At 49.6% G+C, this 21,343-nt stretch overlaps 1 protein-coding gene and 1 long non-coding RNA gene across 5 annotated transcripts in view; both read right to left on the bottom strand.

Moving 5' to 3' along the window:
- Positions 1-7,044, bottom strand: part of TPM4 (tropomyosin 4) — a 35,909-nt gene extending 28,865 nt beyond the window's left edge. Inside the window, exon 1 of one of the 3 annotated variants that reach the window (XM_055239189.1) lies at positions 6,619-7,044. In XM_055239189.1, coding sequence (XP_055095164.1) covers positions 6,619-6,684 — 66 coding nt within the window. In that variant the 5' untranslated portion in view covers positions 6,685-7,044. The remainder of the gene's footprint in view (positions 1-6,618) is intronic. The other 2 variants (XM_055239187.1, XM_055239188.2) reach the window with 2 other exon arrangements.
- Positions 7,045-8,298: 1,254 nt separating this feature from the next.
- LOC129459729 (uncharacterized) lies at positions 8,299-20,108 on the bottom strand. 2 transcript variants are annotated; one of them, XR_008650036.1, is made up of 3 exons: positions 8,845-8,913; positions 8,564-8,732; positions 8,299-8,494 (listed from the first exon to the last, which is right to left on the bottom strand). It is a non-coding gene; the product is annotated as an uncharacterized lncRNA (long non-coding RNA). The 2 variants fall into 2 exon arrangements; XR_010115349.1 differs by lacking the exons at positions 8,564-8,732; positions 8,845-8,913 and adding an exon at positions 19,994-20,108.
- Between the last annotated feature and the right edge of the window lie 1,235 nt (positions 20,109-21,343).

Genomic DNA, 21,343 nt, shown 5'->3' with positions numbered 1-21,343 from the left:
TCCAATTCATATGTTGAAGCCCTCATCTCCATGTGATGGTACTTGGTGATGGGGCCTTTGGAAGATGATGAGGTTTGGATGAGGTCTTGAGGGTTGACCCACGATGATGGGATTAAGGCCCTTATGAGAAGAGACCAGAACTTGGTTATCCTCTTCCAATGTGAGGACACAGCAAGAAAGTGGCCGTCCGCAAGCTAGCTAGAGAGCCCTCACCAGACATTTAATCTGCCAGCATCTTGATCGTGGACATCTAGCCTCCAGACTGTAAACAATAAATGTCTATTATTGAAGCCACCTAGTCTATGGTGTTTTGTTATAACTGCCTGAGCTGACAAAGACAAAGTCCTTGGCCCTGTTCCTCACACTAGGCCAGCTTCCCTTCCTCTCTGACTTGTTTCTCTTCTCTTTTTTCCTGAAAAGGGTATGTTAAAAAAGCTGCTGTGCCCGTGGCTTCTAGACTGAGCTCTGAATCCTATCTGGGTTACATGCTTACCCCTGAGTGGATGTGCAAAATGTACCAGGTGCCCCGTGTGTGTGTGTGTGTGTGTGTGCACTTTTTTTTGCTTTTTTTTTTACATGATCTTGCTGTGTATGTGTGTGCACATTTTTTTTTTTCTTTTTTTTTTACATGATCTTGCTGTGTGTGTGTGTGTGCATTTTTTTTTTTTCCTTTTTTTTTTTTTTGCATGGTCTTGCTGTGCCTCCCAGGTTGGAGTGCAGTGGCGTGATCATAGCTTACTGCAGCCTTGACCTCCTGGGCTCAAGTGATTCTCCCGCCTCAGCCTCCCGAGTAGCTGGGAAGTGTGAACTCCAGGCTTCCCATCTTGCGGCCTGCTGGGTGTCAGCTGGAGGATGGGGTGGAGGCTGGCAGCTGGGGGTTCAGCTGATGTCACTGAGGTGACCTGCAAGGGTCTCTAGCTGAGATGCTACAGAGAACAGGGAGGGCTATCCTGTCTGAAGCCCTCAGGAGCATCCCAAGCTATGGGGAGATGACAGGGCCCAACCCAGGGCGGCCAGCTGATCAGGGCAAGGTCAGAGTCTATAGGGCCTGACCTTGACCTCCAGGTGGGGAGCCTGGAAGCCTGACTCCAAATCCAAGCTCTGCGACCCCCGTCCCCTTTTCTGGCCTCGGTTCCTCCATCTGCAGAACAGAAACCTTGACATGCTGGTCTCTGAGCATTCCGGCAGCTGCTTTTGAACTTCTGCCTTGACTGAGAAAATGAGCCAGTTTCCTTAAAGACGTTTCATAGGTCAACCTTGACCTATAGCGTCCACCTGACTTCCTTCCAGATCTGTGGATCACAGCATTTATTGGGTGCCAACTGTGTGCCCAGCACAGAACTCTCCTAACATATAGGAAGAGTGAGAGCAAATCTGACAGCATTGGACTCATCAGGGTATGAAGATGGTTTGGGTGTTTTGTTTTGTTTTTGTTTTTTTTGAGATAGGATCTCGCTGTGTTATCCAGGCTGGTCTCGAACTCCTGGGCTCAAGGGATCCTCCCACTTCAGCCTCCCGAGTAGCTGGGACAACAGGCATGAGCCACCCCACCTGGCTGGTTTGGATTTTTTTTTGTTTGTTTGGTTTGGGGTTTTGACTACTTTTTTGGGGGAAATGTTTGGGCAGGAACAGGTGAGGATGGGGATAAGGCTGACAGGGGGCCATCTGGCATTTAGAATGTGTTGGGCGTGTTACAATTTGTTTTGATATATTTTTTGAGACAGAGTCTTGCTCTGTTGCCTAGGCTGGAGTGTAGTGGCTGGATCTCGGCTCACTGCAACTTCCACCTTCCGGGCTCAAGTGCTTCTCCTGCCTCAACCTCCCTAGTAGCTGGGATTACAGGCTCACGCCACCAAGCCCGGTTAAGTTTTGTATTTTTTGTAGAGACAGGGTTTTGCCAGGCTGGTCTCGAACTCCTGACCTCAGGTGATCCCTCACCTCAGCCTCCTGAAGTGCTGGGATTACAGATGTGAGCCACTATGCCTGGCCAGGGCATGTTACAAATATTGCCTCAGGGAAGCCCCATACTACAGAAGGGCAAACTGAGTCTCTGAAAGGGGAAGGGACTTGCCTGATGCCACACAGATGGGAGATTTGAATCTTTGTTAGTCTCATTCCAAAGCTGATTTGCTTGACTTCTAGACCATGCTGGACCCACTGCTAAGAATGACTTTCTACTTTTCACTGGGAGGGCTTCTACCGTCCCTCCATGCTCAGTCCCAAGGCTCCCCAACCCTAGTGGCCTGCTCTGCTGCCCTGAGCAGAGCTTTTGCCATGCCTACAGCTCTCCCAGCCTCTGTTCCTCCCTCTGGTCCGGCCCTGACCTCTGAGCTGGAGGTATTCATGGTCTGTCTCCCTCAGCTTGGAGTTTCTTGGGGGTCAGGTCTGGGACTGAGGCCACTATAGGCCCCAGCATTAGAACACTATAGGAAGTGTTTGGGATGAATCGAAGACACAACCCCAAACCCTTCAGTGGTAGGCAGTGAGTATAAAAAATAAATGACAGCTGGGCGCGGTGGTTCACGCCTGTAATCCCAGCACTTTGGGAGGCTGAAGCGGGCGGATCACGAGGTCAGGAGTTTGAGACCAGCGAGACCAACATGATGAAACCCTGTCTTTACTAAAAATACAAAAATCAGCCGGGCGTGGTGGCGCGTGCCCGTCGTTGTCCCTCTGTGAGCCTCAGTTTCCCTGCCTGTCATAGGATTACCTTAGTCCCTGCAAATGGGGCCTTGGGGCAGGGCTGAGGCAGGATGTGGGGTCAAAGGCCAGTGGTGGAGGATGTTGCTGCCCTGGGAGGGGAGTGGGCAGGAAGCGGCCGGGCTGGGCCTCTTTGTCCTTTTCCCCACACTGGGTAAGCAGAGCCAGAAATCAGTGCTGGGATCAGGCTGGCCCGAGAGCCACTCTCTCTGGCCTCCTGCAGCATCAGGCGCTCTAAGTGCCTCTATTCCCCAGCAGGACTGGCTGTCAGCTCCTGTGGGGCTCTGGCTTCTGCTTCGGAATTCTGGGATCTTGAGTTCCACACCTGAACTTCAGAAGGCCTCGTGTTCCCATTTCACAGATGAGGACACTGAGGGCTCAGAGATGTTCAGGAATGTGTCCTCAGTCATGAAGCTAGGAGAGTCACAAAGACCAGGCCCCGTGGCTCAAGTCTGTGATCCCAGCACTTTGGGGGGTTGAGGTGGAAGGATTACTTGAGCTCAGGAGTTCAAGACTAGCCTGGGCAACATAGTGAGACCCTGTCTCTACTAAAAATAAAATAACTAGCTGGGCGTGGAGGTGTGTGCCTCCACTGGGGAGGCTGAGGTGGGAGGATCCCTTGAGCCTGGGAATTCGAGGCTGCAGTGAGCTGTGATTGCACCACTGCACTCCAGCCTGGGCAACAGAGTGAGACCCTCATCTCTAAAAAATAAAAATACATTGAAAGACTGACATACACAAAGTATGTGCTAGTCTATGGAGGTTTTGCCTCAAAGCTAGTCTGTGGAGACTTGCTTTGAGCCCAAGCCTACTCCAGTGGGCATCTTTGTGGGACAAAAAAGGCATAACCTCCTTGGCCACGCAGCTGGCTGGAGGCTTTGAGAATCCTTCCTTTTTGAACTTGTGGCTGCCCTGGGAGATAGCCACTCACACCTTAGTAAGAATTACTGCTATAAACTTGTTTCTCTCCGAATCTCTGGCTGAGTCCCTCATGGTGAGGGCTAAATGATGGCTAGAAGCTGGCCCAGCACAGGATGAATGTCTGTGTTTGCCAGGGAGGGGCACAGAGAAGGCGGAGGGAGGTTGTGGCAGGGAACACCGGGGTGGGGCTTGTCCTGCACGAATGTGCCACAGACTTTCAGGGCAGCCCCGGGGCATGGGGGGCTGGGGAGTCCCAAAGGGGAAGTAGGGCGGGGCAGGAAATCAACCTACATTTATTGAGTGCTTACTCTGAGCTAGGCTCCCGGCCAAGGGTTCCACCTGTACAGTCACCTCTAATCCTGTCATGGGGTGGCGAGGGAGGCCCTACTGTCACTTCTGTATCTCACTCATGCAGGCGTCCGGGACAGCTATCGACTGAGCCATGACTCAAACATGGCCAGTCTGAGCTCCGAGCTTTCGCCTTTAGCTGCCGGGCTGGCCTGGCTCCTGGCCTGAGTGGGGCTGGGCACTCGGTGCCGTGGTCCTAGGCATCTCCCAGGGCTTATCGGAGACCTGGACACTCCCCAGGGCTTGGCAGTTGACCTCGGGGTGTGGATAAGCATTGTGGGGAACATGGCTCTGTGGGAGGGGACTCCCTTCCTTCTTCCCACCAACTGCTCCTGTCTGCTCTGCCCCAAACCATGGCCACGGCCTTGGAACTCCAATGCATTCTCATTGCCGGGGCTCCCAGAACCCTTGTCTCCAAAGTTCTGGGTCTGTGTGGGCTCTTGGCTGCCAGGAGATGAGAAATGGCCCCCCGTCCTCCATCTACCATGGGCAGCCCCCCTGCCCCAGCCTCCAGGCTTTTAGCAGGGACACCCCCACATACACATTGAGATTCTCAGACTCACTCTCAACTCTACTCCCATCCCAGTCCCCAGATCCCACCCAGTCACCCCTGCAGCAGGTCACAGCCCTGGGACCCCACCACACACACACGCGCGCCCTGCCATTCTCCCGGGCAGCTGCCCATGAGACCGCGGGCTCCTGTCACAGTGGAGGCTTCCTGATCCTACACGTCACCTACACGCACACACAGGTCTGCACAGCCCCCCTCACATCCACACGCACATGCCAGCAGAAACAGTCACTGACACACTCACCCCGACAGAAACACACACTCATCCGCACACACACACACCAATAGAAACACACACTCATCCACACACACCCCCCATAGAAACACACACATACACACGACCCCATAAATCACACACACTCATCCACACACACCAACAGAAACACACACTCATCCACACCAATAGAAACACACATTCATCCACACACCAATAGAAACACACACACACATCAATAGAAACACACACTCATCCACACACACACACCTCAATAGAATCACACACATACACACCCCATAAAAACACACATTCACACCACACACTAACAGAAACACAGTCATCCACATACACACACCAATAGAAACACACACTCATCCACACACACACTTCCCAATAGAAACACACACACAACCGAATAAAAACACACACTCATCCACACACATACACACCAATAGAAACACACTCATCCACACACATACACACCAATAGAAACACACAATCATACACACACCCCATAAGAAACACACACTCATCCATACACATTCACACACACACCAACAGAAACACACTCATACACATAAACACACCAACAGAAACACTCATCTAAACATGCACACACCCCAACAGAAACACAGTCACCAACACACACACAACAGAAACACACATCCAAACGTGCATGGGTGCACACACACACGCCAGCAGAAACCCATCACCCTGATACACAGATGCCAACACAAACATAGCCACATCAACATGTACTTTCAATCACTGTCATGCCAGCATTTGCACAAGCACACACACAGCCAGCCTCTCCCGCTACCCTCACAGACCCTCACCATCTACACACAGACTCACAAACACACCCACACTCTTTCACACCTACTTTCCAACAGCCGCATGCAGTGTCCCACACACTCACAGCTCTCCTAGTACACACTCATTCTCACAGTCACCTTTACCCCTCCGCACTCTTTTCAGCTGGAACATATGCGCATGTACAGATAGACATGTAAAACAGATACATAAAACACATGTGCACACACAGAAAGGCTCAAACACACACAGATACACTCACACACAAACACACAGAACAGCTCACACACACACAAATATGTGTACACACACAGACACACGCAGAAATGCTTAAACACATACAGATACATGCACAGAGAATTGCTCAAACACACAAATATGTGTACACACACAGACACATGCAGAAATGCTTAAACACATAGATACACACACAGGCACACAGACACATGCTCAAACATACACAATACATGTACACACAGACACAAATGCTCAAACATGCAGATACACACACAGACATACACAGAAATGTTCACACACACACAGAGAATTGCTCAAACACACACAAATGGCCGGGTGCAGTGGCTCATGCCTGTAATCCCAGCACTTTGGGAGGCAGACGTGGGTGGATCACTTGAGGTCAGGAGTTCAAGACCAGTCCGGCCAACATGGCGAAATCTGGTCTCTACTAAAAATACAAAATTAACCGGGTGTGATGGTGGGTGCCTGTAATCCCAGCTACTCATGAGGCCGAGGCAGGAGAATCGCTTGAACCCAGGAGGCGGAGGTTGCAGTGATCCCAGATCAGGCCACTGCACTCCAGCCTGGGCCACAGAGCAAGACTCTGTCTCAAACACACATACACACACACACCCCAGAGGCAAACACACACATGTACACACACATACGCTCAAACACATGCAAATACACACACACAGCATGTCCCCAACCGCCCTATCTAGTACACAACCTCCCAGCTCAAACACCTCTACCTCTCTCACGAACGTTCTCACTCTCCCTCCCCCGCCAACTCTCTCTCTGTCAAACTCACTTTGTTCGCACTGGCCCTGCTGGGGATGGGTCCGATCGTCACCCCCCTTCCAGCCCAGGACCCCATCCAAGGAAGGCAATGGTCCCCTCGCTCTTCCTTGGCCAAAGCATCAGACTCCTGTCCTCCCGCAGGTGTCTGCGACCCCCAACTGGGCTCCGGACCCCGGCCTTCCGCACAGAGAGGACGCCCAGCAGCCCGGGGCGGCCCAGCGGAGGGCACCTCACCTGCTTGCACTTGTCCTCAGCGGCTTTCTTATCCGCCTCCGCCTGCTCCGCGCGATCGATGGCATTCTCCTTGTCCAGCTTCAGCATCTGCATTTTCTTCTTGATGGCCTCCATGGCTGGGCGCTGGCGTGGGGGGCGTGGGGTGCGCGGTGGGCTCTGTGGGGGCTGCGGCAGGCAGGGGCTGTGGCTGTGGGGCCGAGTGAGCCTGGCAGGGTGGAGGAGAGGGCCTTATAGCCTCCCAGGGTGCCTCCGCCCTCCTGCCAGGCGAGTCTTGGAGGAGGCCCAAGCCCAGGCTGGCCGGGCCAGTCGCCACTCGCTTGCTCAGGAGGAATTGGCCAGCTCACCGTGCTCCCCGCAGCCCTCGCCTTATTTGGACCTAGGATTTTCTTAAAGGAAGAAAAAAAAAAAAGATCCTAGCTGTTTCCATTTTTAACCTGGTGACACAGGTCCCGCGTGGGCGCGTGGGCATGGCACAGGCCCAGGAGAAGCTGCCCGGGCAGGACCTAGGGTGGGGGCTGCTCTGGGCTGCCTCAGTTTCCCCATCATCGTTGGGAGGAATGAAGAGGGCTGTGGGTGGGCGCGGAGTCCCGGAGCTGCAATGTGGGGAGGCACCTGTCTTTTCTGCCTTGGTCTTGTCTGTGGCCCTCTGAGTACCTGGTCCCCTAAAAATTGGAAAGTACTTGTTAAGTAAAATGAGCAATTCCTCGTTCCCCCGCTCTCCCCACCACCCACACACACACTTTTCTCTGCCTAGGAAACGTCTATTTATCTTTCAAGGCCCAGATCCAATGGCCCCTCCTTCAGGAAGCCGTCCTGGATTCCTAGACAGACTTTTGGACTTCCAGCCTAGCATCAAGCTTTCTCCTCCCCTCTGGGTCCTGCCTCTCTAGTATCAGGGATTAGGCCTCCACCCCATTTCCTGCCACCACCCCCAGGTAGCCTTCCTGGATTTCTCCCACCTCTTTCTGCCATGCCTCTGTCTCTCTTTTGATGACTGTCTCTGTGTCTCTCTCCATCTCTCCATCTCTCCTGCCCCCCTGTGGCTTCTCTGCTTGTAACTCATGACAGGGAGAAGGCCATTTGATCAACTGATCTGGGCCATCTCTGAAACTCTTGGAGCCCAGGGCAGGCTCCTGCTGTCCTCCTTAGATCTCAGGACTTCCTTCCCTCCCTCTTGTGCTGAGAATCAAGCTGTGGCTCCCCAGTTCCCAAAGAACAGGAGACGGCCCTAGCACCTTAGCTCCCCGCTTAAGACTCTGCCCCCAACTGTCTCCACACTGGACCCCTGTACCCCAGTTTTCCCACCCCCAGGCCTTTGTGCCGTCTGTCTCCTTGGCCCTACTATGCCTCCCTTCTCCCCTCTAGCAATCGGGGGCAGGATTTGCTGACTCTAGAAAGCTTTTTCCTTCCTTAGAGAGTAGAGCTAAAAGAATAAAACAAAAAGAATTTTTTTTTGAAGAGAAAGTTTAATTTATTGGCTCATTCATTCAGACACTGAATTCCTGTCACATGCCATGTCCTAGCAGCGCACACTCAGCGCGTGGGAGCTGTTACTATTATTGTTATTATTCAAGCATCATTTATGAGATGTGAACTCTTTGGGGCAGGCCATGGGGCTGGGTCTTGTCTGTGGTCTTCTGAGTACCTGGTCCCTAGAAGACAGGAAAGTGTTTGTTAAATTGAACACATACATACACACACACACACACACACACACACACTTCTCTGCCTAGGAAAGTTCTATTCATCCTTCAAGGCCCAGATGCAATGGCTCCTCCTCTAGGAAGCCTTCCTGGATTCCTAGACAGACTCCTGGACTCCCACCCAGCATCAAGACTGCTGTGTGGGATGAAGTGGAGGTAGGGAGGCCTCCTTGTTTTCTGCCCAAGGCTGTAGAGGAAACAGTATCGTGGGAGAGATGGGTAGTGGTCAGTGCCACTGGGGGCTGTAGGTTCAGGCCAAGAGTGTCCAGCTTCCCTCTGCCCCCTCCCAGCAGCCTCACTGTTCATTAAGCCAGCTTCCTTCTCTTTGTCACGGTGAGAACTTCACCCCTGTTGGTGCAGGGGCTGAAAAGGTAGCAAATAGAACATTCTAGAACGTCTTTCATGCGCTAAAGACATTGACTTCTCCCTGTGTTCTGGAGCTAAGGGAGCCCAGCCCAGACCCCTCCCCAACTCTGTTCTTCATCCTCCTCCCTTATCCCACCCCTCCCCTATGCTACACAGACAATTTCCTCCTGTGACAAAAGCTGACCAGAATAATTGCATCTGGAAGGACGTCAGTCACAATGAAAGGACTCTGGGTGGATAATGAAGAAATGCTGTTCATGGACTAAGCTCAGCAGACGACTCACAGATCCCACTTCGAGCCCTAAGCGGGGGGGACTGTTTTTATTCCCCCCCTTTTTTTTGAGACGGAGTCTTGCTCTGTCGCCCAAGCCGGAGTGCACTGGCATGATCTTGGCTCACTGCAACCTCTGCCTCCCAAGTTCAAGTGATTCTCCTGTCTCAGCCTCCCGAGTAGCTGGGACTACAGGTGCCTGCCACCACGCCTGGCTAAATTTTTGTATTTTTAGCAGAGACGGGGTTTTGCTATGTTGGTCAGGCTGGACTCCAACTCCTGACCTCAAGTGATCCACCCACCTTTGCCTCCCAAAGTGCTGGGATTACAGGCATGAGCCACCGTGCCTGGCCTTTTGTTCCCATTTTTACAGAGGAGGAAGTTGAGGCTGGCCCTGCACGTCAGAGGCCATCCAGCCAGGCGAGGCGGCTGCAACGGAGGCCCCTTTGCCTTTACAATGAACTCCAGGAATGAGCTGTGGTTATGAGCTCCCCCGTGTTACAAATGGGGAAACTGAGGCCCAGAGTGGCTCACCCACAGTCACCCAGCTTGTGAGTGGCCCAGCTGACTCTAGGACCGAGCTGGCAAGAAGTCCTAAGACTCCCCCACCTGCCCTGCTCCGCCACAACCAGGCCTCCATGCCCACCATTTCTCATTTCACTGTCTCAAGCTGAGTCATCAGAGGTCAGTCCTGATGTCCTCTCCACCCCTGCTGTCCCCCGCTGTCCCCAGAGACCCTGGGACCAGCCTCGCCACAGGTGGTGTGGCTAATTCCAGGCCTGACACCACCGACCTCAGAAAAAGATCCCTCCCGCAGGAGATGTCTGCGTGCTCCATGGCCTTGTAGGGAAGACCCTTGTCCCTGGTACGGTTTCTTGTAAAGGGAGCTCCCGGAGGTGGAGTCTGATGTGGAGGAGGGGAGAAGCAGGCTAGGAATGGCGCTAGGACTAGCTGTGTGACCCCATCAGCATCTTTAGTGTGCCCTCTGCAGCCTTGGTAACGGACTTACATCCCCTCTGGGCATGAGCTCCAGGGAACACCCCAGGAGCCCTGGTCAGGGCTGGGAGGGTCATTTGGGGTTCCTGGAGGCTGGGGGCCCTGCCCCAGCTGTTCAGGCTGTGTATTCTGGAGCATGGGGCAGGTGGAGGCTGCCATTTATAGCTTGGGAGTGAGCTTCCCTCCTGCACTACAACTTGTCCAACTGGGGGCTTCTAAGGACGGGATGGGGGAAGGAGAACAGCCCATCAGCATCCCAGCCACCTCCCAGTCACGAGACCCAGAGTCATTTATCAAGCATCTACTACCATGTGCGTGTTTTTGGAACACTGTGGTGGACATGACTCATCCCAGTGGGGTGAGACAACCAATAACTGCAATTGTGGAATTAATTACAATAGGGCAAATGACTGTCTTTTGATACAAAAGTTCAAGGAAGTCACGCAAAATGGCTCACGCCTGTAATCCTAGCACTTTGGGAGGCTGAGGTGGAAGGATCACTTGAGGTCAGGAGTTTGAGGCCAGCCTGGGCAGCACAGCAAGACCCCATCTATACAAAAGATACAAAAACTAGCTGGGCATGGTGGTCTGTGCCTGTCATCCCAGCTACTCAGGAGGCTGAGGGAGGAGAATCACTTGGGCCCTGGAGTTTGAGGCTGTAGTGAGCTTCTCTTTTCTTTCTTTCTTTCTTTCTTCCTTCCTTCCTTCCTTTCTTTCTTTCTTTCTTTCTTTCTTTCTTCTTTCTCTTTCTTTCTTTCTTTCTTTCTTTCTTTCTTTTCTTCTTTCTTTCTTTCTCTTTCTTTCTCTCTCTCTCTCTTTCTTTCTTTCTCTCTCTCTCTCTCTTTCTTTTTCTTTCTCTCTTGAGACAAGGTCTCACTCTGTTGCCCAGGCTGGAGTGCAGTGGCACAATCGTGGCTAACTACAGCCTAGATCCCCCAGCTTCAATTGATCCTCCCACCTCAGCCTTCTGAGTAGCTAGGACTACAGGCATGTGCCACTATGCCTGGATACTTTTTTGTTTTTGTAGAGGTGGGGTCCTGCTATGTTGCACAGGCTGGTCTTGAACTCCTGGGTTCAAGTGATCTTCCTGCCTTGGCCCCCCAAACTGTTGGGATTACAGGCCCCTGTGCCTGGCCTGCCGTGAGCTAATATTGCACCACTGCACTTCAGCCTGGGCACCAGAGACTCCATCTCTTAAAAAATGCAAGGACAAATAGTTTATTTGGGAGGTGACCCGAGGAGATACAAGTAGAGGATTGGAAGTGAAATAGGGAAAAGAAAGTAGCCATTAAGCATGCGTTATGAAACCAGTTACTGGCATGGACAAACAGGGTGCAGTCCCACTGAGGGCCTCTGGAGGCAGCAGAGAGCACACTCTTTGGCGTTGTCCCAGCTGAGGGGCGAACGAGCTAGGGTATTTATCCACCAATTCACTGCTGTTGTTGATTGAAGACTGCTCTTAGGGGCTGTTGATTCTGCTGACCTGCCCTTGTATGGGCCACACACTTCAGCAGCTGGAGGAAGACCGCCTCTCCCCCTAGCAGAGAGATGAAGCTGCTAGAAGTAACCCTTGGTGTGGAGAGAAACAGTAGGAACCCAGTGGATCTGGGCAGGCACCCAGAGTGTGAGCTAAATTTTTTTTTTTTTTTTTTTTTTGAGATGGTCTTGCTCTGTTGCCCAGGCTGGAGTGCAGTGGTGCGATCTCGGCTCACTGCAACCTCCACCTCCCAGGTTCAAGCAATTCTCGTGCCTCAGCCTCCCAAGTAGCTGGGATTACAGGCACGCACCACCACGCCTGGCTACTTTTTGTATTTTTGCAAAACAGGGTTTCACCATGTTGGCCAGGCCAGTCTCGAACTCCTGACCTCAGGTGGTCTGGCCGCCTCGGCCTCCTGGAGTGCTAGGATTACAGGCATGAGCCACCACGCCCAGCCTAAAAATGTTAATGAATGCAAAATGCAGGCACCTGATTAGTCTTGGGTGGAAGTCAGGGAGAAGCTTCCCTGAGGAAGTGGCAATTGAGGGAGGTCTGAACGGTGGTGATGGGGTCTATGCGAAGGTCATAGGAGGAAGGGACTGAGGGCAGGTGAGAGTGTCTGCCGTTGAATGCAGAGGTGAGGATGTGGTGTGGTGTGGTGTGGTGGGTGGTGAGGCTGCAGAGATCAAACAACAGAAGAGAGGATGAGGACTGCCCCCAAACGTGTCTCCTGCAGTTTGAGACATGCAGAGAGACCAAGGCAACAAGTGAGTTTACTGAGTTCTGATAGAAAAGAGCAAAAATGTTCTCAGCTTGTACTCTATGGAGTTTCATTTCCTGGGGTACAATAGAGTAATAAAGATGACAAGGATGACAATAAAAATGACCCTGAAGCTGGGTGCAGTGGCTTACGCCTGTAATCCCAGCACTTTGGGAGGCAAAGGTGGGAGAATTGCTTGAGCCCAGGAGTTCAAGATCATCCTGAGCAGCAGAGCGAGACCCCATCTCTACAAAAAATTTAAAAATTAGCTGGGTGTGGTGGCATGCATCTGTAGTCCCAGTTACTCTAGAGGCTGAGGCAGGAGGATCACTTGAGCCCAGGAGTTTGAGGCTGCAGTGAGCCATGAAGGTACTACTGCATTCCAGCCTGGGCAACAGAGTGAGACCCTATCTCTTAATAAAAAAAGAGTTTCTAGGCCAGGTGCAGTGGCTTACACCTGTAATCCTGGTACTTTGAGAGGCCAAGGGGTTGGATCCCTTGAGGCTAGAAGTTCGAGACCAGACTGGCCAACATGGTGACATCCCGTCCCTACTAAAAATACAAAAAAATTAGCCGGGCATGGTGATGCACACCTGTAATCCTAGATACTCAGGAAGCTGACGAGTATTGCTTGAACCTGGGAGGTGGAGGTTGCAATGAGCTGAGATTGCACTACTGCACTCCTGCCTGGACGACAGAGAAAGATCCTGTTTTTTTTTTTTTTTAAATTATCCAGGAAGGGGCAAACCAGTGGTGGGTCGGGCAGGGAGAAAAGGGCCCTAAGTCCTCCTCAAAGTCTCTGAGCCACACTCCGAGGGAACTGTGTGGGTTAAAGAGCTTGGCCATTAATCCCGTAAAACAGGCATGACCACAAGCTTGGTGGCATCATCAGGATAATTAATAATAATTATAGTTAAACTGACATGTCTTTAATGTGTCCATGCTTTTCTACATGCCTTGCACACATCAACTCACTTAATTTTCACAATAACCTCGTGAGATAACTGCTATTGTCATTTCCATTTTATAAAAGGAGAAATTGAGGCACAGAGAGGTAAAGTAACTTGCTCAAGCCTGCACAGCTAAGAAGTGGTGGTGTTGGGAGTTGAACCAAGAGTGTCTGACTCCAGATTCTACACATTGACCCACAAACTATAACCTGAGCAGCCTCCCCTATTCAACCTCCTACCTGAGTTACCTTCACGGACAGCCACTGCCCATTGGGTGTCAATGGTGTCATTGGAGAACAATTCTCCATGGGTCTCTTGCATTTCTGTACACCCCAGAATCAGGGGCTCAGACAACTTTTATTCCAGCAATCTTTTCAAGGATGTTTGTATAGCAAACAGCTATACAAACTGTGAAGCAGAGGGCAGTTTCATTTGCTGTCCATATAATAAAGATATTGTCTCCCTCTGGTATTAAAATAGACCAGGTTTGTTTGCAGTAGACTATAAAAATCGAGATCTTTAAGCTCAGAGTTCCTCGGCTGTGGAACTAACCCAGTGTGGGCTAGTGCAAACACAAAGTTCATGCTGCCTGCTGTGCCACGAGTAATAAAGTCCTTTGTCTCTGATACTGGAGTCTCGTGTCTTCTGCCAGCATCCATAAAACTGTAGCAGGTTCAATTGTTCACTTGCAAGTAGGATAAGATCGCAAACTCTTCACAGTTCTTGACAACTACTTGTGTCTCTGGGATGACAACTGTCACTGAGGTGTTTCTCTTGGGATCCTAGATTTGGCCTGGTTAGGTCTCACTTTTACTGCTACCTTTCTTTTTTTCTTAAAGAGACAGGGTCTCACTCTGTTGCCCAGGCTGGAGTTCAGTGATGCAATCATAGCTCATTGCAGCCTCCAACTCCTGGCTCAAGTGATCCTCCTGCCTCAGCCTCCCAAGTAGCTAGGACTACAGGTGTGTGCCACCACACCTGGCTAATTTTTATTTCTTTCTCTTTTTTTTTTTAAATCAATTTTTACATTTTTGGTAGAGATGGGATCTTGCTATATTGCCCAGGCTAGTCTTGAACTCCAGGCCCCTCAAGCTGTCCTCCCACCTTGGCCTCCCAAGTGCTGGGATTCCTCCATGCCCAGCTAAATGCAGCTACTTTTTATTTATTTATTTAATTTATTTTTAATTTTTTAATTTTTATTTTTTTTGAGACAGAGTTTTGCTCTTGTCACCCAGGCTGGAGTGCAATGGCACGATCTCAGCTCATTGTAACCTCTGTCTCCTGGGTTCACGTGATTCTCCTGCCTCAGCCTCCTGAGTAGTTGGGATTACAGGGGCCCGCCACCACATTCGGCTAATTTTTGTATTTTTAGTAGAGATGGGGTTTCACCATGTTGGCCAGCCTGGTCTCGAACTCCTGACCTCAAGTGATCCACCCGCCTTGGCCTCCCAAAGTGCTGGGATTACAGGCATGAGCCACTGCGCCTGGTTTGCAGCTACCTTTCAAAGTAGGTGCAGAGTGGGATGGCATACCTTAACTCTTTGCTGCCTGAATAATTTTTGTTTTTTTTTTTTTGAGACAGGGTCTTGCTCTGTTACCCAGGCTGGAGTGCAGTACTGCAATCATGGCTCGCTGCAGCCTTGACCTCCTGAGCTCAAGCAATCCTGCCTCAGCCTCCAGAGTAGCTACAGGCATGGATTACAGGCATGTACCACCATGCCCAGCTAAGTTTTTTGATTTTTAGTAGAGTCGGGGTCTTGCCATGTTGCTCAGGCTGGTCTTGAATTCCTGCGCTCAAGCAATCCTCCCGCCTCAACCTCCCAAAGTGTTGGGATTACAGGCATGAGCCACTGCGCCCAGCCTCATGGATTATTCTTTAAAGCACAAGACTTTCCTATGCATTGGAGGATGTTGAGCCACATTCCTGGCCTCTACCTGTTACATGCCAGTAGTATCCCATCCCCAGTCACCACAGTCAAAACAGTTTCTGGACACGGCCAAATGTCCCCGGGGCTGGGAGCGAGTGAAATCATCCCCCTTGTTGACAATCACTTCTTTGAGGGAGGACCACGATCTTAAGACAGCCTTCAAAGCTGCCTCCTTTGGCTTAGGGGGTCTATTTTATTTTATTTTATTTTATTATTTTATTTTATTTCATTTTTGAGACGGAGTCTCGCTCTGCCGCCCAGGCTGGAGTGCAGTGGCGCGATCTCGGCTCACTGTAAGCTCCGCCTCCCGGGTTCACGCCATTCTCCTGCCTCAGCCTCTCCGAGTAGCTGGGACTACAGGCGCCCGCCACCACGCCCGGCTAATTTTTTGTATTTTTTTAGTAGAGACGGAGTTTCACTGTGGTCTCGATCTCCTGACCTCGAGATTCGCCCCCTCGGCCTCCCAAAGTGCTGGGATTACAAGCGTGAGCCACCGCGCCTGGCCTAGGGGGTCTTTTTTAAAATAAGAAATTCCTCCACACTCCCAAATCACAGTCAACCCTCGGTATCCACAGGGGATAGATTCCAAGACCCCCTGAAAACACAAAAAACCTGGGATGCTCAAGTTTCTTTTTTTGAGACGGAGGCTCGCTCTGTCGCCCAGGCTGGAGTGCAGTGGCATGATCTTGGCTCACTGCAACCTCCGCCTCCTGGGTTCAAGCGATTCTTCTGCCTCAGCCTCCAGGGTAGCTGGGGCTACAGGTGCATGCCACCATACCCAGCTAATTTTTGTATTTTTAGTAGAGACGGGGTTTCACCATATTGGCCAGGCTGGTCTTGAACTCCTGACCTCATGATCTGCCTGCCTCGGCCTCCCAAAGTGCTGGTTCTTTCTTTCTTTCCTTTTCTCTTTTCCCTTTCTTTCTCTCTCCCTTCCTTTCTTTCTTTCTTTCTTTCTTTCTTTCTTTCTTTCTTTCTTTCTTTCTTTCTTTCTTTCTTTCCTTCTTCCTTCCTTCCTTCCTTCCTTCCTTCCTTCCTTCCTTCCTTCCTTCTCTCTCTCTCTCTCTCTTTCTTTCTTTCTTTTTCTTTCTTTCTTTCCTTCTTTTTCTTCCTCCCTCCCTCCCTCCCTCCCTCCCTTCCTTCCTTCCTTCCTTCCTTCCTTCCTTCCTTCCTTCCTTCCATCTCTCTCTCCCTCATTTTTTTTGAGATGCAGTTTTGCTTTTGTTGCCCAGTCTGGAGTGTAGTGGTGCGATCTTGGCTCACCGCAACCTCTGCCTCCCCAGTTCAAGCGATTCTCCTGCCTCAGCTTCCTGAGTAGCTAGGAATACAGACATCTGCCACCACGCCTGGCTAATGTTTTGTGTTTTTAGTAGAGACGGGGTTTCACCATGTTGGCCAGGCTGGTTTCAAACTCCTGACTTTGTGATCCGCCCACATCGGCCTCCCAAAGTGCTGGGATTACAGGCATGAGCTGCTGTGCCCAGCCTCAAGTTTCTTATATAAAATTGTTGGCTGGACGCAGTGGTTCACACCTATAATCTAGCCTGGGTGAAAGAGTGAGACTCTGTCTCAAAAAAAAAAAAAAGATTACCTAGAACACCCAATATAATGTATGTACTATGTAGATAGTTGTTATACTGTATTGGTTTTAAAATTTGTATTATTTTTATTGTTGTATTGTTATTTTTAATTTTTTTTCTGGATATTTTGGATCCATGGTTGGTTGAATCTGAGGATGTGGAACCCTCAGATGTGAAGGACTGACTATATATGGAAATTATCACTGGAATGCCCTCCGTTTGAACATTGGCATATCAAAATTCCTGGAACTCTGAATGAATGAATAAGTGAATGAATGAAAAAAGGAAAAACAATATCATTTACCATGTTCATAGCAGGATTATTCACGATGGCCAAAAGATGGAAGCAGCCCGTGCCCATCGATGGCTGAATGAATGAACAAAATATGGTCTATCCATGTAATGGAATCTTACTCAGCCTTAGAAAGGGAAGAAATTCTGGCTGGGTGTGGTAGCTTATGCCTGTAATCTCAGCATTTTGGGAGGCCGAGGCGAGTAGATCACTTGAGATCAGGAGTTCAAGACCAGCCTGGCCAATATGGTGAACCCCTATCTCTATTAGAAATATGAAAATTAGCTGGCATGGTGGTGCATGCCTGTAATCCCAGTTTCTCGAGAGGCTGAGGCACAAGAATCACTTGAGCCTGGGAGGGGGAGGTTGCAGTGAGCGGAGATCCAGCTACTACACTCCAGCCTGGGCGACAGAGTAAGGCTCTGTCTCAAAACAAACACACAAACAAAAAACAACAAAAAAAGAAGAAATTCTGACACATGTTACAACAGGGCTGCACCTTGGATCATACTGTATGATTCCACTTATATGAAGTAACTAAAGTAGTTAAATTCACAGAAAGAGAAAGTAGAATGGTGCTTGCCAGGGGCTGCAGGAAGGCAGAACGAGGAGTTGTTTAATGGGTAGGGAGTTTCAGTTTTGCAAAATGCAAAGGGTTCTGGAGGTAACTGATGGTGATGGTTGCACAGGAATGTAAATGTGCTTAATGCCACTGACTGAACTGTAAACTTAAAAATGGTTAAATGGTGGCTGGGCGCGGTGGTTCACGCCTGTAATCCCAGCACTTTGGGAGGCCGAGGCAGGTAGATCACGAGGTCAGGAGATCAAGACCATCCTGGCTAACACGGTGAAACCCAGTCTCTACTAAAAATACAAAAAATTAGCCGGTCATGGTGGCAGGCGCCTGTAGTCCCAGCTACTTGGGAGGCTGAGGCGGGAGAATGGCGTGAACCCGGGAGGTGGAGGTTGCAGTGAGCCGAGATCATGCCACTGCACTCCAGCCTGGGCTACAGAGTGTGACTCTGTCTCAAAAAAAAAAAAAAAAAAAGGTTAAGTGGTAAATTTTATGTTATGTGTGGCTTCCCAAAATTAAAAAAGCAACAACAATGAACAACGTTTGTTGAGCACTTACTATGTGCCAGGCAATGAGCAAGTGTTTCAGATGCTTTGTCTCAGGGTTGACAAACTTCTGTCATTCCCACATCACCTCCAACTTTTGTCCATGTCTTAGTTTGGGTTTCCCCAAAAAGTAGACCTCAAAACACGGATTTGTGGGAGGTGGTCCCAGGAAGCATGAGGAGTGAGGAAAGGTGATGGCGAGGGGAGATACATTCATGAGTGGGCAACTTGTGCTTGGTTCCACTCAGGATCTTCTGAGCAGCTGAGTAAGAGACTGCAGAGTCATCCTATGGAAGGATTAGGATATTGTGAGTACGTTGCCCACCAATTCATTCATTTATTTATTTTTTTCTTGAGAAAGAGTCTCGCTCTGTCACCCAGGCTGGAGTGCAGTGGCACAATCTCGGCTCACTGCAATGTCCGCCTCCCGGGTTCAAGTGATTCTCCTGCCTCAGCCTCACAAGTAGCTGAGATTACAGGTGCCCACCACCATGCCCAGCTAATTTTTTGTATTATTAGTAGAAATGGGGTTTCACCATGTTGGCCAGGCTGGCCTCGAACTCATGACCTCAGGTAAACCTCCTACATTGGCCTCCCAAAGTGCTGGGACTACAGGCGTGAGCCTCTGTACCCAGCAGCCACCAATTCTTGACCCTCATTGGTTGATGATTACTGATATAGTTTGGATTTGTGTCTCCACCCAAATCTCATGTTGAATTGTAATCCCCAATGTTGGAGAAGGGCCTTGGTGAGGGGTGATTGGATCATGGGGATGGATTTCCCTGACCTTTGCTGTTCTCATCAAGTGAGCGAGTTCTCACGAGATCTGGTTGTTTAAAAGTGTCTAGCAGCTCCCTTCCCCTCTGGTCCTCCTGCTCCAGCCATGTAACATGTGCCTGCTTCCCCTTCCGCCATGATTGAAAGTATCCTGAGGCCTCCCCAGCCATGCTTCCTCTACAGCCTGTGGAACCATGAGCCAATCGAACCTCTTTTCTTTATAAATTACTAAATTACCCGGTCACCCAGTCTCAGGTAGTTCTTTTTTTTATTTATTATTATTTTTTTGAGGCAGGGTCTCGCGCTGTTGCCCAGGCTGGAATGCTGCAGCAGCGTGATCTTGGCTCACTCCAACCTCCACTTCCCAGGTTCAAGTGATTCTTGTGTCTCAGCCTCCTGAGTAGCTGGGATCACAGGTGTTTGCCACCATGGCCTGGCTAATTTTTTTTCTTTTTTTTTTTTTGAGACAGAGTCTTGTGCCATCACCCAGGCTGGAGTGCAGTGGTGCAATCTCGGCTCACCACAACCTCCACCTCTTGGGTTCAAGTGATTCTCCTGCCTCAGCCTCCCAAGTAACTGGGATTACAGGTGCATGCCACCATGCCTGGTTAATTTTTATATTTTTAGTAGAGACGAGGTTTCACCATGTTGGTTAGGCTGATCTCGAACTACTGACCTCGTGATCTGCCCGCCTTGGCCTCCCAAAGTGCTGGGATTACAGGCATGAGCCCCTGCACCTGGACAGCCTGTCTAATTTTTGTATTTTTAGTAGAGAAGGAATTTCATCATATTGCCCAGGCTGGTCTTGAACTCTTGACTTCAGGTGATCCACCTGCCTCAGCCTCTCAAAGTGCTGGGATTACAGGTATGAGCCACCATACGCTGCTCAAGTAGTTCTTTATAGCAGTGTGAGAACAGACTAATACAGTTACCTTTTGAGCATTCCACTGGCAGTTTTGGTCTTCCTTGTGTGGGGCCAAGAACATTCTGTGTTGGAAGTCTTTGGTGTGCATGAGAACTATCTGCAGGTGAGCTATGGGGTGGGCTGAAAGAATATGGAAGGGGTCAGCAACAGCATCTGCTAAGACTACATCCGTGTACCAATGGTATTATTATTTCCTTGATGTATATTTTTTGAATCATTAAGAAAATCTCAAGTAGCTTCTTTAGCCTCATCCTAAGTGTAGGCTTGAGATACTAGTTGTGTTTTCCTTCATACACATTTAAATAAAACATGATTATCTATTTAACATCTCAAATCATCTTGCTTGCCAATATACAGGCACCACATTATCTCATTTAATCCTCTTAACATCCCTAGGCTGTAGGTAATAGTATCTCTGTTTTACGTATGAGAACACTGAGGGGTGAAATGACTGCTCACGGGTACATGGGAAGGAAATAGCAGAATCATGCTTTGGAGAATACTAACTGTGTACCAATTCTATTCTCCCATCTTTTGTAGCAGACAGAATTGTGACCTCGCAGGGACATCATATTCTCTAGCCTCCCTTGCAGCAAGGCCATGTGGGTGGCTAAGTTCTCACTGATGGAATGTGAATGTAAGTTATATGTGCACCATCTGAGTGAAGCCTCGAAGACAGTAGACTTACCTCCTCCATGCTCTCTTTTTTCCTTGTTTGCAAGCTGGTATATGGACTTACCTAAGACCCAACCTACAGACAGGGCAAATTCCTTAGGGATTAATGGAGAAATAAAATGAAAGAAACTTGGGTCCGTAGATGGTTGCATGAAGCAGAGTTGCAGGTTGAACCAAAACTAGAGAGATAAATAAACTTCTGTCTGTTTAAAATATTGCTTTTTGGACTTCTCACTTCTTTTTACTGAAGCTTAGACTTTTGTCCTAATAAACACAGTAATTGGTTCCAGAAGTGGGGTGTAGCCATAAGAATAGATGGCATTTGATTAATGGCTGGGTTGTGAGGACACAGATATTTCAGGCTGGAAAGCTGGGTATCCTCCTTAGGCCAAGGCAAAACATACAATCTTAGAGAACTAGGAAGATAGTTCAAATGGTAATTGAACTTGAATTTCTAGATGAAGTGATTAGAAAGAGGTAGAACACGGTTGTGATTTGGTTGCTTCCTGCTGCTTTTAGCAAAGTGTTATAAGAAAGACGTGGACTTAGTGGTCAAGAACTTGGCCAATATGCAAACAGAGATGGAAGAATCCACAGATAAAAGTCCACAAAGAGTTAGAGAAGTCATCTGACCCTGATATCTCCAACAGTGAGTGGTAAATAGGCTTTTCACTTAAGGTAT

This window comes from Symphalangus syndactylus, chromosome 13, assembly GCF_028878055.3.
Source record: "Symphalangus syndactylus isolate Jambi chromosome 13, NHGRI_mSymSyn1-v2.1_pri, whole genome shotgun sequence".
NCBI lineage: Eukaryota > Metazoa > Chordata > Mammalia > Primates > Hylobatidae > Symphalangus > Symphalangus syndactylus.
This window is presented reverse-complemented; position numbering and strand designations above follow the sequence as displayed.